Below are 15000 nucleotides of genomic sequence, written 5' to 3' on the forward strand. Positions count from 1 at the left end.
TTTGTTCATGGTCTGTGTTAATAATGGGTCTGTTTTTCCCTGGGACAAAAATAAAATAAAAAACTAAAAACAGGAAATAATGGGACAAAAGGCAGGAAAATCTGCAGTACAAATACAAATAACAGGCCTAAAAAAGTGGCGAGGACAATGAAAGGGAGCAGGGGTGTGGGGGCTGCACACGCACAGAAAAGCACACAGTACGTCTCCCGTCTAACAGAATCCATTGAAACAGATGGCATCAGAATTATCTGATGTCCCGTCACTGTCTTTTTATATGCTAATCCAGTTCCTACACACATCTGAGTCTCTTTAATCAGATATCAGGTCAGAGAAGCTAAATCAAGCTGAGACAATCATGCTGCTAGCACATTACAATACACTGAGACAGGTAGTCAGACAGCCATGTATCAATGTACTTAACGCTATAAGACTCAGGCAGAGCGTGGCGTTAACCTAGACGGGTGATGCTCTCAGCACTTTAAGGGGCAGGTACATTGGATACACTCGTTCACTTATAAAGAGGCACCACACCAGAAAATTTCATCACCCTGACAACTTTCCTCAGCATAATATTGACTTATTTTGTCACTGTTTGCAAGAACTCATTCTGTCATTCAACCGGCACCGTCACAGTAGGAGTCCTGTTGTTTTTTGTACTCACTTCATTTGCTGCTGTAAGATAATATTGATGCTTAAAGCTACTGTTGATAAAAGTTCAACACTTCCTCACTTCAAAGTGAAGACAGTGATAGCTGCTGTGCCTTTTACTGTAAAGCCACCTTAGTTGACAGTGTGTGACAGTACCAGCAAATCATTACCAAGAGTTGACCTAAAAGTAGATTTTTCAGGCCTTTTTCTGAACTTAAACTTTCTGAACGAACTAAAAAATTTCAAGGACAACACAGATAGTATTTCATCTCTGACATAGCCCATAACACATCAGCAGATCTGCTACATTAGCTGGCCAACGCTGACATTTTGCATGTTGTAATCAAGTTTTAATCTGTGAGCAAAAGATGAATTGGTTAAATCAAAAAGGTGCAGAGGCTTTTCACACTTCTGCAAAACTTTGAACACGTGAGCTTCCAACCAATGAAGACAAACATCTTCCTCCTTGCGTGCATGTGTGGACATTCAGAGAGCAGCTTGCCCATAGCATGGGCTCTCACGCCATCTTTATCTGTACACAATACCAACATGTTATGTTAAGCAGAAACATTGTGCAGGGCTGGCTAAATAAACAGAAGCAGACTTAAATATTACTGTATAAACGTAGGTCTGAGTTGGACTCAATTGCCATGTGTGTAACTCCTTGAGCTAAAGATCAAAATGAGCTATTTTGGAGGCCAGTGAATCCCTCTCTTCCTTTTCAAGATAACATAAATATTCATATTATGTCCTTTATAAACTCAGAATACCGAAGAATAACTGATACGTGACCAAGAAACAGGCAAAATGAAGTTCAGAAAAATAGACTTGTCATAACAGTCCTGCTCAACCATTGATCAACTATGAACCACAAAGTCATGATGACAAGAATACAGACACATTCAAACCGCAACTGTAAAATAAGTTTAACAAACTAAAAGGCTGAATGACCATACACACACAAATACAGGAGTCAGCGGGGGCCTTCTGAGGACAGATTTATTGAGTTCATCCTTGGAAACCACACACACACAAACACACACACACACACACACACACTCTTAGTAATCATCAGATCAGATATCAAAAGGCAGTGTCTGTCTGGAAGATTAGAAGAGCCATCTGTCTGCCATGTGGAAAGCCTCAGATTATCAATAAACTTCACACACTTCTGTATGTGCATGTATTGCTGTGCTTATGTGTTTGATCCAGCTTCTGAGTATCGAATGCAAATTAGAGAGACTGAACAGGGAACGGGAATAAATAATACTAACAATAAAAAATAGACCCTTTTCCATTTGGTTGAGCATATCAAATGTCTAAACAAGAAGATATAGTACCACAAACCATGAATATTAGGGTTTAGTATTAAAATTCATTACTTTTAAACTACTGTTTAAATCCTACAACCACCACACTTGACACATTTAACAGACACAGACAGACTTAATACTTAATCATCAGAGAGCCCAAGTGAGACCAGAGCTTCCAGGTTCTGTAACAGAAGTAAGAAAACCTCATTCAAAATCCCACTGACATCTAACTATGCTAATAACTAAAAATACAGCTTGGAACAGAGCCTTCCTCAACAGTATGATGTGTGGCTTGAACAATAATCCAATATCATTGTTTATTATTATATTATTGATGTTTTTAGAGGCATTTATGAACACCATTTCCCATAAGCCCTAGATATTCGCGGGCTAAACATTATGGCTCGACAGAAGAGGTGCATCTATGAGCTAGTCAGGGGTCGCAGCTAGTTCAGACATGTCTGTAATAACAGCAAGACAGAGAGGACTGATCACTGTAAAGGTGTTTATACTGACATGAGTATCAGCACTTGTAGCTCTCTCATGAGGACTGCAGTTTTTTCTATGCTCGAAAAGTAATCGTTGTTTAACTATCAACTTCTAAGAGCAAGTGCTGTTTTTTTGTGCAAGTTGTCCTAGAATATGGAAAGAAACCCCAAGAACATACTTTGCTTTTTCAGAAAAGACAGATGAAAGAAATGCTTAATGAGAGATTGCGCTGAGCTAGCTAGTGGAACAACGGCTAGCCCGGACATGACGTCATGACTTCAACTCTCTATACATAGCTATCACTCTCTTTCTTGACTAAACATTACTGCTGACATAATCCCCAAAAGAAGGCAAAATATTGAGTCAGAAAATAGAAGTTAATAGAAGTGATTGACTCGATGGAAAGTTGACAAAAGTTCCCGTGAATAGAGAAACACACACACACACACCTTAAAACAAGTTCAAGCCTTCAAATAAATTCAAGCTCAATTATAACTTGTTTATACTCCGCCTTGCAGAGTGGACAGCAGACAGGCTATTAGGCCTATAACCCGTGGATGACCACAAACACACACACACAGTTACTTATATTCATTCACAATTTCTCTCTGGTCAAGCAAGGTCCTACCGATGCTTCCAGTCAAGTCGTTTTTTCTGCTTGGCGATCAAGGTTACTTTGTCTGTTGATGATTCAAATTAAACCCGCTGCTCAAATCATCCGTGGCTTTTAAATCCACTTTATCTAATATCTGTGCTCTCACATGGAAATCTAGCACATAGCTGATTCATTTATATGTATGAAGGAAAGATTAGACAGAGACACATGTAGAATAAATTTATTACAAAAGGACTGAAGTGCACACAAACCCAAGCACTCACACACACTGTCTTCTATTAAAATACTTATGAGGACCTCTGAATTCTTTAACATCCCCAACTATTCTCTTGTTCTTCCCTTTCAATTTTTGACTGGTCCTCACAAAACTGACAAATTCATAAAACACACAAACACTTATGCCTGCACTTTCTCTCTCTTCAATCATAGGTAGCCAGTACTTTCATTCCAGCAGGTGGCCTCATATGAACATCCACAGACGACGATACAGGTCACCCCTGCTTTCCATTTCAGCGGGTGGTCAGCGAATAATGGCACTGATGGTTGAACATTGGACACTCAGACAGCAAGCAGGGGTTATCTTCCAAAACAACACAAAAAGGGCCAAATGGAAGAGAGGGAGAGAGAAAAAACCTCAAAGGAGGCCTTGAAAAGTCATTTACTACATGTCCTTGAATGCCTAACTCTCGATTTTCTTTGCTTTGTATCCATATGTCACCCACACGCTTTCTCCCCCCCCCCCCCCCCCCACAACCAACAGCCATCGCATGCCACGTTAATTACTAATGTCTTTCAAGCTTTCATTTCGTCTTCATGAGGGAAATTACATTTGTTTTCCTTGTTGAGTCAAGATGACAGGAAAAACAAAGAAGAGAGGACAAATTAGAAGTAAGAAAGACAAAAAGTCTCTTTCAGCTTATTAAGTAACAGACAAGCTAATTATTCAAGAACGGAGAACGCGACAATGAGTTGTCAAATGTCAAAGAATACAGATCATCTTGCTTTGCTTCTTTTAGCTCTACTGTCAAAGAGTCAGACACAATATTTCACTGTTTGTCCTCCACGAGAGGAAAGTTAAGTGAGTCCCTGACATCGCTCCGCTGAACAAATGAAGACATGTAATTCTATGAAAACATTGACATTTTGAATGTGGACCAGTTCGTCCTGTCAAATAATGTGACTAAAACTCAATTTGTCCTGTGTTGACCCTGATTAAAACTTGTTGGCTCTGTATCATATCTGTCACTGCAACTCTCACTGCACTGAAACTTTGTTGCTCTATGTTGAAGAAGTGATAAGAGAAGCATTCAACTGAGGCAGCAGTTGACCTCTACCGTGACCTGCAAAAGCACCTAACATTCCTAACAAAAACAATACGTGTTAAAAGGATAAGGCTGGTGAAATTCAATATTTGTCTTGTTGTCAACAAATTCCATGAAAGGACCGAAACCAACAATGCGTTGAGTAGCAGCCACACTACAAAGTGACGTTTGCTCATCCGTGCAAAATAGGTGGAGCCAGAAACTTGGTGACTAACTCGCCAGTCAGTCACAATAGCTCCTGTTTCTCTTTACTTTTTCTCTGCTGTTCTGTTTATTTCCACCATAGTATTTAGTTCAATAAAAAGTTATTGAAAAGGGAAAGTAAAGCTCCCTGAGCTAACATGCATTAGCTCTGCTCGGTCACTAACGGGGCATTAACGATACCCAGTTTGGTTCACATAAATGTCTGCAAAACATTGTTTGTTTGTGGAGCAGTTTTTACTCCGATAGAGAGGGTTTGTGTATATGTTGGGGACTATGTACAGCGGACTCAGAGTATTAGCAGCAAAACAGTGTATATGGGATTGACTCCAATCAACTACAGTGCTCTTGTTCATGACGTCATTCATCCTCTCCTCTGCTGCTGATGTAAAGAGACTTACTGCTGTCAGGTGAAAGTGGTAGAGAGGAGGAGCCGGCTGGTCTAAAAGTCTACAAGAACTCAACAAATGTTAAGATATATAGCTAATTAGGCTCGACCATTACATACAATTACCTTTCCAGTTTTGCTAACGATACGTCTTAACTTTTAGGCATAACAGTTGCCAAAAAACACATCCATACTTGCATGCATATTAATAGATAAGAACAGGCAGGAAGGAGCTGTGGAAGTTGGGTTACATACACACACATTCACAACTGGGAGCTGCCCAACATATCCACAGGCATGTCGCGTTGCCCACTGAGCAGCTCCAGTTGCGATGCTGGGGTTTAAATGCCTTATTAAATAGCACCTGATGCGGCTTGTTGAAGGGAAGGGAAAGCCAGTGTGGACGCGCTGATCCAAGATTGAACTGTCAATCCAGAGGCCATTAGCTTTCATTTTTCCTTCCGTTTTTTCATCTCCCTGCTTTCATTTAAGGCCCGACACTTTGAATATATGCAAAACCTGGCTTCACTCCACATTCCCAAGTCCCTCCCTTCCTTAACCCTTTCCAACCCCCTGCCTTTCCCTCAGCTCCTGCCTTATCCCATTGCTCACATCTTCTCCATGATATTCCTATTATATCCCTTCAGGGTATTCACAATCCCTGTGGAGTGCAGGTGGTATTCCTGGGATAACAGGGAGTTGACTGGCTGGCTGGCTTCTGCGGGGAATAGGGAATACACTTCCTTCCTCTATAGGATAAGCTTCTTCATTAATTTATCTCTAGTTTTCTTCATCGGAAGAATGAAAGTGCGAGTGAACAAATGAATGGACAGAGAAAAGAGTGGAACAGTGATTCTCGCTTCCATTCGTCTTCCTCTGTCTTTCCTGATTCTTTCTGGTTAGAAAAACAAGGTATCACCATCCTTGGGGGACTGCACATGTTCAGTTTTTTTTATTTCTCAGTGGAACAAGGAGTGGTCTCTCTTTCAGTCTACTATGATTTCCCTTCCTAGCTCCTAAACCTCACATATGGGAAGTGCTACTAACATTACAAGAAAACTTTCCATCCTTGGGAGAAATTAGGTTGTTTTAACACAAACTACTTACTTTATTTACTCAATCAGTTACCAGGCTGTTAGTCTTATTTAATATGGCAAAATCATCAAGGATGATGCCAATAAATCCCTTTTGTGGGTACATCTGATTTTGTGGGTTTTGATGATGACTAGTTCTTTAGACAATAGCTGCTCTCATCAGGTCAGTGTGCAATGCTATCAAAATTCCTTTCCTCAAAGTAATCAATAGACAAAATTGAGCAGTGATCCCTCCTTTCCACAGGCTATCCCGTTTTCCTTCTTCTACTCTATCCATCGTTCCCTCAAGGGAATTTTAAGGCAGGAATGGCTGGGGTCCCTAATCCCATGGCCTCTAAATGGTTACTGGGTGCTGCCTACACGTGGGTCACCTTGTAGATCACCAAAGCACACACGTGCGCACACACATACGTACACACACCGCACACACGCACACAGGACTTGGGATCACTCTAATCTCCTGGCCTCTAAATGGTTACACTTGACTGCCTTGACTCATGGGTCTATTTGTAGGACTTCAGACGAATTCAAAGCCATGGAAACTGGGTGTATGTGTGTGTGAGTGTGTTGCGTCTTATAGAAGAGATGGGACAGGGCTGTCCCATTATCATTTTAACAGTTTTGCTCTGTTAAAGCCGCACAAACAATAAAGAGTTATTGGTCCTGTTTACTCAAAATTGTGATAACTGTGTCAGTTAAAGGATAGGTTCACAATTTTTCTGTCTTTAAACAATAGTCAAACGTCCATATGAACATGAAAACAGGTTTTGCTTGTAATCATTCTTCCTGTTCATACTGGCCATTAAAAATTCCCTTCCAAATGTGCTTACAATGTAAGTGATGGGTGGGGGAAATCCACAGACCTTGATTGCTGCAAAAATTTATTTAAAAGTTTATCTGAAGCTAAAATGAGGCTTTAGCCATCTGAGTTTGTCAAATCAAGTGGATAACTCCCAAGGTTAGTCTTTTTAGTATAAAAGTCTCTCTTTGTTTTTCCCTGGACGGTGTTTCCCTGCTGAGCTGAAGTGGAATGATAGTAACAAAAAATGTAATTTGGCACTAATAAGACTGTAACTTTGGAAGATAGTGATTTGATTAGTCTAATTTGGACAGCTGAAGCTTCATTTTAACTGAAGATAACGTTTTAAATACATTAGGAGGACTGTGGATTTTTTTTCCCCATTCAATTACATTGAAAGTTTATTATGAAGGGATCTCTTAATGGCCAGTCTAAACAGGAGGAATGATTACATTAAGAAAAACATGTTTCAATGTTAATTTGGCCACCTGACTATTGTTTTAAGACATACTTGAAAAACTGTAAACCTGTCCTTTAAGTCAGAAAACTAATTACTTAAATATTCTGGCAAAGTATATTAAGATGGTAAAACAGTAATGTTAAATATTAAAAAGTTAACACTTAACACCTGGGTGAAATGCAGTGTTTTGCTGCCCTCTCTGGTTGGAAGTTTCAAGGTTTTTTTCACCTATAACCACACCCAGCAGTGATGCTGTGGGTTGCTGGATGCACATGTACATCACTGCAACCAGGTGAGAAGTTAAACTACTGGAGGTCGGCAAAAACAAGTTTTTCAGGGGGTGTTTCCCTTTCTTAAAATTACAAACATTTCTTGCATTTTGTGTGATTGTAAAATCTTTAATATTTAAAATTGGGTTTTTTTGTATTTTAACCCTCAAGTCACCAAATGTACATATATATATATATATATATATATACAGCCTCTCTACCTGTCACATGTCTGCTCTGAACATGAAGGTATTACATTAAATATATTTAAAGTGTACACACAGTGATGAAAATGTCTTTATTTGTATAAATTTAAACTTCTTTTCAATGTTTTGCTCCATGATACTTTAGTTTCTATTGTAGTTTTTAGCTCTTACTTTCTTAAAACTGTGTCACATGATTTACCAACCAGTATACATTACGCCCACTGCTGCCAACCACCATTTTCCATCTACTTAACTTCCTTTTGCAATGCACCGATTGTCTCCTTCTGTATGTCTCTCCAGTCATCTTGCACTCTTCAAACCGCTCCCCTCTCGTCTCTTTACCTTTCATTGCCTTTCTACACTCCGTTATTTCTCCGTCTATCCATCTCCCTGCTCCCTGTTTCTACAGATTTGCCAGAGTCTAGTACGCTTTCACTGGCAGTTAATTGCCCTCCCTTTTCGGCTCCCTTTTTCCAACCGCTTTAGCTGATTTTGGCTTGCATCTGTCTCCATCGGCTGCACCTTTCATCCCAGCACCCTCCCTCCCTTCCCCACTGACTCTTCCTCTCGTCTTTCCTTACATCATCATCCTCTCATCTTTCCTAACAGTACTTTCCCCTTCACCCTTTTCTCCCCTTTCCCTCTCTAAAAAACAGCAGAGTGGGTCTGTCACGGACACACATAGTTGTGAGGTAGTGGAAAGACAGCGAGAGCACACAGAGTCTTTCTCACATGCGAACGCACACCAAGCATTATGTCTAATCTTGCAGAATGACGGCTGTCGAAAACCGTCTCTCACACATTTTCCCTGTACAATATCAATTCCCACCACGTCTGCAACTGTGTGTGTGTGAGAGCAGACGTGTGTGTGTGTGTGTGTGTGTGAGTGAGCGGGTTGTGTGCACTAACGCATGTGTGTGTGTGTGTGTATGTGAGTGGTGGAGTCAGAAAGAACATTGTAAGTTTTCATTGGCTACACTGTGGCGTGTAATGTTGCGTAGCACGCAGTCAGCCAATCAGAAAATCCTCACACACTCCGTTTTATGAATGAGATGGCATGTATGCGAGGTACACACACACACATACACACTCTCTCAGAGTGACAATACTCTACAGTGATGTAATACAATCACACAGAGCGGCAGAAGCGCTTGTAACACAAATGCAATATGAGTTGAATCACAACAGTTTGACGCTGTTTCAGCCTAAATTTGAACATGGAACTGTGAATTTAAAATTTAATATGTATAATTTGTATAGATTGAAAAAGTAAGGAAATTAATTGAACAAAAATGTGTTTTGTAAAATGCCAATATATCTGTATTACCTTTACAAATATGCCTTATGTTTTTCTTCAACTGCCATGTAAGGTGCACATAGCATTAAGTGTTTGAGTTCAAATATGAACAAAACCCATTTAGTGCTAAAAGCACAATACTACCTGCTAATCCATCTGTCTTTTCACAGCCAATGATGCATTTCATATTAATCATAATAATCATGAAGCAGTTTGTTGTCTAAAAGGCACGGTGAAATTACAGTGTATGTGACACTTCTGGCTTTTCATGTCCACAGCAACACCTGTAATACCTGCTAATCACTTATGTGTATGCATCATTTTATCAAAACAGCTCACACCCTCTCTCTGAAACTCATATCCTCCAACCGTCTGTGTCCAAACCAGGAACTGAGAACGCCTCATTTGGCTGACTTTGTGTACCAGGGAGTAATTTTGCCTAACCGGTATGTAAAATCATAACTGAAGAGCTGTGTGTGTGTGTGTGTGTGTGTGTGTGTGTGTGTGTGTGTGTGTGTGTGTGTGTGTGTGGCTGGCTGGAAGAGAGGAGATTGGGGGAGGGGGGCGAGAGCAGCCAAAAACAATCAAAATATCCTGGTGTGACTTTCCATGAAAAGAGTGTGTGTGTGCGTGTGTGTGTGTGTGTGTGTGTGTGTGTGTGTGTGTGCGCGCATGCGTGTGTGCATGTGTGTGTGTGTGTGCATGTGTGAGCATACACACCTTTCTATGAAGTCACCGTTTGGCACATCGCTCTGCTGCTCAAATGGGATTCATGTACTATCGGTGTACTGTGGTGGGTAAACAGTGCCCTCTTTGGTTGGACATTGAAACAGCAACTCAGGACAAGCCAGGTTGAACAAGCACAGGCAGTAACAACAAGACTTAAGACAATGAAAGCGGAGTGGAGCAGTGAAACACCTTGTTGTTTCATTGAAGTTAAACAGAACAAGTCAAAAACTGAGGAGGGACATCATATTTTATATTATTTTACAACTGAGTAAATTAACTGGCAGGTAATTTATGACCTAAACAGGCCAGCAAGTGTTATGTTCCATTTAAGCTCAAATATGAATGACACATGTTCAATGAAAGCAGCACTATGAGTTGAAACATTTGGTGTAAAAAAAATGCTCTGTAGACTGTAAAGGTCTCCATGACGTCTAATACTGTTTCATTATAATGATTTCAAGTTATTAACAGTGTGATATAAGAGCTGGCTTCATTTTACTAACATTAACGATCACACAGGGTCATGTGTAGCCCTCAAGGACTGAAAGTTACAACTTTTAAAACTATGAATGAGAACACTGTCTGTTCTTCAGAGGGATGACATCATCCTGATATTGCAGAGATTCAGTCTTTCAATAAAAAAAAGCACTTTCCATGAGCCAAGGATGCCACCTAGAGGCCGTCACAAGGACTGCTACTACGTCTCACACCAGGTGATGTCATAGTTTAAGAAAGAAAGAAAGAAAGAAAGAGTTAGAGAGGAGGACGGAAGAAGGACAGGGGAGGGCAGGAGGTGTGACAGAGGGAGAAAACGAGCGGATGAGACGAGAGGGAGGGAGAGAAGGTGATGTCATGTTTTCTGAGCACGCTGTCGGGCAGTTGAAGCTCCGTCTTTGTCTAAATTCTTTCGTTTAAACTCTGTGGAACAACACTGCGGATCTGAGTGACAGACGCAACAGAGGTATTGGTCTGATATTTACGATAGCATTGTTTTGAATAGTTTTTTTTTTAGGAGGACATAACAAACTGACTCACAAATGATAATGTTCAGCCTGCTCGAAGTCCACGTGTTCAATCTGACCAAAGACTAGACACTACATCCTTCAGGAGCCCCATTTCAGTCCTTGTCATTCCAGACTAGTCCTCTCTCTCTCCCATGGGCTCCCAACAATTTCATGCCATTCTAGACAATTGCATTGCATTCCATACTATACAATTCAAAACAATCCCAGCCTGTCCTGAGTGTAATCTTCCCTGATTCGGACCATGACAGGCAATTTCTCCTTCCAACAATCTCACGGTGAAAAACAATGAGCAAAGACACTCACACGCGAAAAGGAGGAGAGGAGGGGGGGGCAGAAAGAAATACAAAAAGAAAAAAGTGATATAGGAGAGAAGAGAAAGAAGAAGAAGAGACAAGTAAGCAAACAAGAGGAAAAGACATAGATAAAAAGCAGAGGGGAGGGAGCCAGAAACCAAACTAATCCTTTAGCTTTAGCAGTGAGACACTGACCTTTAAAGTACTTTGTAGAGAGAGAAGTGAGAGAGAGAAAGAGACGACAAGGCTAGAAGAGGAAGAGAGAGTATTCTGAAGCTTTGTTGGTGAAGGATTAAGAAATCTTTGAGCTGCTTAATGGGGGGAAAAACCATATTAATCAAGGAGGTAAATAACAGACTCTAACTGCTCTTTTATGCAGCTGTTACCTGTGGGACACACACAGACACAAACGAGTGGAGGCACTTCTTAGGTAAACGTTACATGCCCATAACTTCAACCTTTGTCAGCAATGCTTACTGTGTTGTAACAGCGCTACGCTTGCAGGCAGAATTAAACCAGGTATGAAGAAAGACACACAAACACACGGATACACACGCACTGTTGAGAATGCAGCACCTTGTCAGAGTGGTGACAGGCAAAGGAGAAACTAATCCTGTTGTCAACGAGAAAACAAACACACACACACACACACACACAAAAGCCAAGAGGTGTATACCAATATCCCATCATAACATCAAACATGAATACACCTTCTTTCAAATGCGAGCAGTCATGCGAGTCAACCTGAACGCCTTTAAAAACAACCAACCTAGTGCAACTATGACCCATTTTCTTTTGGTATCTACATATCTACTGTTATCCTGATTTTAGTTTGTCTCACAAGCCTACAAGCGTCAAGCAATAAAATGACAGTTGTCAAATATGCCCCGACAGAATACATTAATAAAGTTGTGGTTGATTTCATATTTAATGGTGTGCTTGTCTGTGTTGTAAGATAATGGTGGAAGGAGTGAAATATTTTATGAACACAGATGTTCGTATCACAAGTAGGGAGTACTTCTTGTGACCTGAATTCTAAATGAAATAAAACAGTGATATTTGCGGACATTCATGCAACACTTCTGGAAACCAGGATGGTCACTGTGGTCCTACTGTAAGGAGAAGGGAGGGAGACAGAAACCGACCTAATTCATAGATTAGAAAAAATTCAATATCCATAGCAGCAGGTTTTAACCTTATTACCTGAAGGAGTATTACATTACACTAGGTTGAAATGAATCTATATAAAACCACAGAAGCTATGTGCTGTAATCAGATTCTGAGACAGGCAGATATTTTTCCCATACAGAACTCAGAGTGGGAACAGAAAACAGCTGCATCAATACAAACAACAGGTTTTCACTACACTTACTTCCTGAAAGACTATTTTAACCATTTCACTATCTAGCACGCTAAATATCAAGCCTTAGTAGACACTTTTACTCTGCCACGGGTGAGAGACAATAAAGTAAACACAGAATATGAGAGAGAGTCAGGTTATATCTGAGCGATGCTCGAGGGAAACAGAAAACTGTAACAACAAAGAAAGGTGGAAAAGATTAAGAGATCAAGGGTCTAAACTACCAGATGAAGGGGAAAACCACTGGCCTGTGTTCATGAGGAACTTGTTTCTCGTGCGTGTGCGTGTGTGTGTGTGTGTAAGTGAGTGAGCACATCTGCATTTTTGAAGTGTGTGATTAATGTCCTTCTATAGCTGTGGAGACCCCATGGTGAAGGAAACACCTGAGGGGTTAATATTAACTCTCTTCTTCTGTTTCTCTCTCCATCTTTTTCTCTGACACAAACACACACACACACACACACACACACACAAAAACACACCCCCGGAGAGAGCTAGTCCATATGTAAAGAACAAAAACTCCCCTTTCTTTGTAACTGATAGAGATAAACACAGACTCTCACACACACAGACACACACACACACTAGTATAGACATAAACACACACGTAAGAAAACAGTTTGATTATCATAGACAAAAGGTTATTTTAAACTGACAACTACAATGCAAAATGCACACACAACATCTCAGTCTCACTCTGCTTTGTCAGCAGCCAGGTTTAATCCAAATATATTCCACATTTTAACCAAATTGCCAGAAAATTGGCAAAAGAAAATGTGAATTAATGCACATTTCCATCCAACTATTATGTGAATGTTAGTTTGGCTCATTAAACCATTGCAGGGAAGAACAGAGTGGTCTGATGTTTTGGTCTGCCACCGTTTTTCAACTCTTCATTGGAGCGGTAGTGTGAGTGACGTTCAAGTTTGTTTCTATTGCACGTTGTTGCATTTTTTTAAGATACATTTTTTGGCATTTTGCCTTTATGTATTAGAGGAAAGTACAGAGACAACAATGCTATGTGGCCAGAATCAAACCACAGTTGCAGTATATGTCTTAATCAGTAGGCTACCAGAGCATACACAGCATTTTCTTTTTTTTGTTGACATACCAACTTTTCCACCTCAGCCAAGCTCAAACATTTTTTGCAATATTTCAACTTATTTTTTTCCATTTACACCAAGTTTTTTTTGGAAAATGCCCATAAACACAGGTGGACAGAAATGGACTTTGTGTTGGTCTCTTTCACCTCTAAACATACACACACGCCTTCACACACAAACACTTAATCCCTCATGAAAGACCTCTGGCAATAAAGTTCATAATATGTCTAGTCTCCATGCAAAAGACATGCAAAACTTAAGATGAAGCACTGAACGTAGTCCAGTGTTCTTTGAAAAATCTGTAATGTGACACTTGTCAACTGTCTGACATGTTACAACCTGAGGACATAATATGGAAACTACTTGCTGTAATAATGCCAATAACAATCATTTATAACACTAACAACAGACAGTCATCATTAAATATTCAGTTTAAATATATAAGAACTAATATGCTTTGACTGTTATGACTTAAGGGAGCAGAATGAAGCCTTTTTGATATTTGCAAAAATCAGTTTTCACTTAAACACTGTGACAATCAGTGTTTTACAGGGAAACCTTAAACATACACTTCCTAGAGAAAAAATACAAAGATTCCATCCAATGAAATAAATAAGTTTGGTGTCGATATGACTGACCATGGAAATGATCAGTTATTGGCCTGTAGATTAGCACTGTGCATTATTTATCATATATAGCCTTTATACCAGAGGCTGATATGACCAGTGATCACACAGTTGAGCTTTACGTTCGGAAAATCCACTCAGGTTGGGGATGAATCTCACCTCCTTCATAAGAACTGACAACAAAAACCATGGCCTACACCCTCATGTTAATTAGCCTGCAAAGCCCAATTCAGGGCAAAACAAAGTCCCCCACTGAAGTAAGACACAACTTATTAACAGATCAAGACTGCCCCCTTGTGTTTAATAACATCAATGACAACAGTTCAACAGAAAACTTACACATTCTACCCTGCCAGTTGTATAAGCATTTACTTATGTTAAATCTTTATTCTGAAATCCTTCTTAATATTATTCTATTAGTGCATATTAGTATTAGCATTCATTCTATTGGTATTATTTGTGTCATGTTGTTGACTGGCCTCCAGGTAGTAATATAATACAAATCACCATGATTAAACATCTCTTACCAGTCATCTTGTATCCGCTGGCAGCTAGCTGTCCAGCCATGTACTCTCCATCTGAGTTATTATGACTGCAGCCCCACGTTTTCATCCAGACTTTCTGGGTGCCAGGGATCACACTAGAAATTGAAAACAATTATGTTAGTTATGTTAAAGGATGTGTGGAAATGCCATTAACAATATCCAAACTTTATGTTATTTCACAGATCTGCCATAAACTCTAAACAAACAGAAAGATAAA

The 15000-nt window shown here is 39.9% G+C and overlaps 1 protein-coding gene across 1 annotated transcript in view; it reads right to left on the minus strand.

Annotated features, from left to right (window-relative positions):
* cdkal1 (CDK5 regulatory subunit associated protein 1-like 1) overlaps positions 1-15000 on the minus strand; it is a 244521-nt gene that overhangs the window by 222887 nt on the left and 6634 nt on the right. The window contains exon 3 of the mRNA XM_044358558.1: positions 14766-14878. Within this exon, the coding sequence (XP_044214493.1) occupies positions 14766-14878 (113 nt within the window). The remainder of the gene's footprint in view (positions 1-14765; positions 14879-15000) is intronic.

This window comes from Thunnus albacares, chromosome 8 (assembly GCF_914725855.1).
Source record: "Thunnus albacares chromosome 8, fThuAlb1.1, whole genome shotgun sequence".
NCBI classification, from domain to species: domain Eukaryota; kingdom Metazoa; phylum Chordata; class Actinopteri; order Scombriformes; family Scombridae; genus Thunnus; species Thunnus albacares.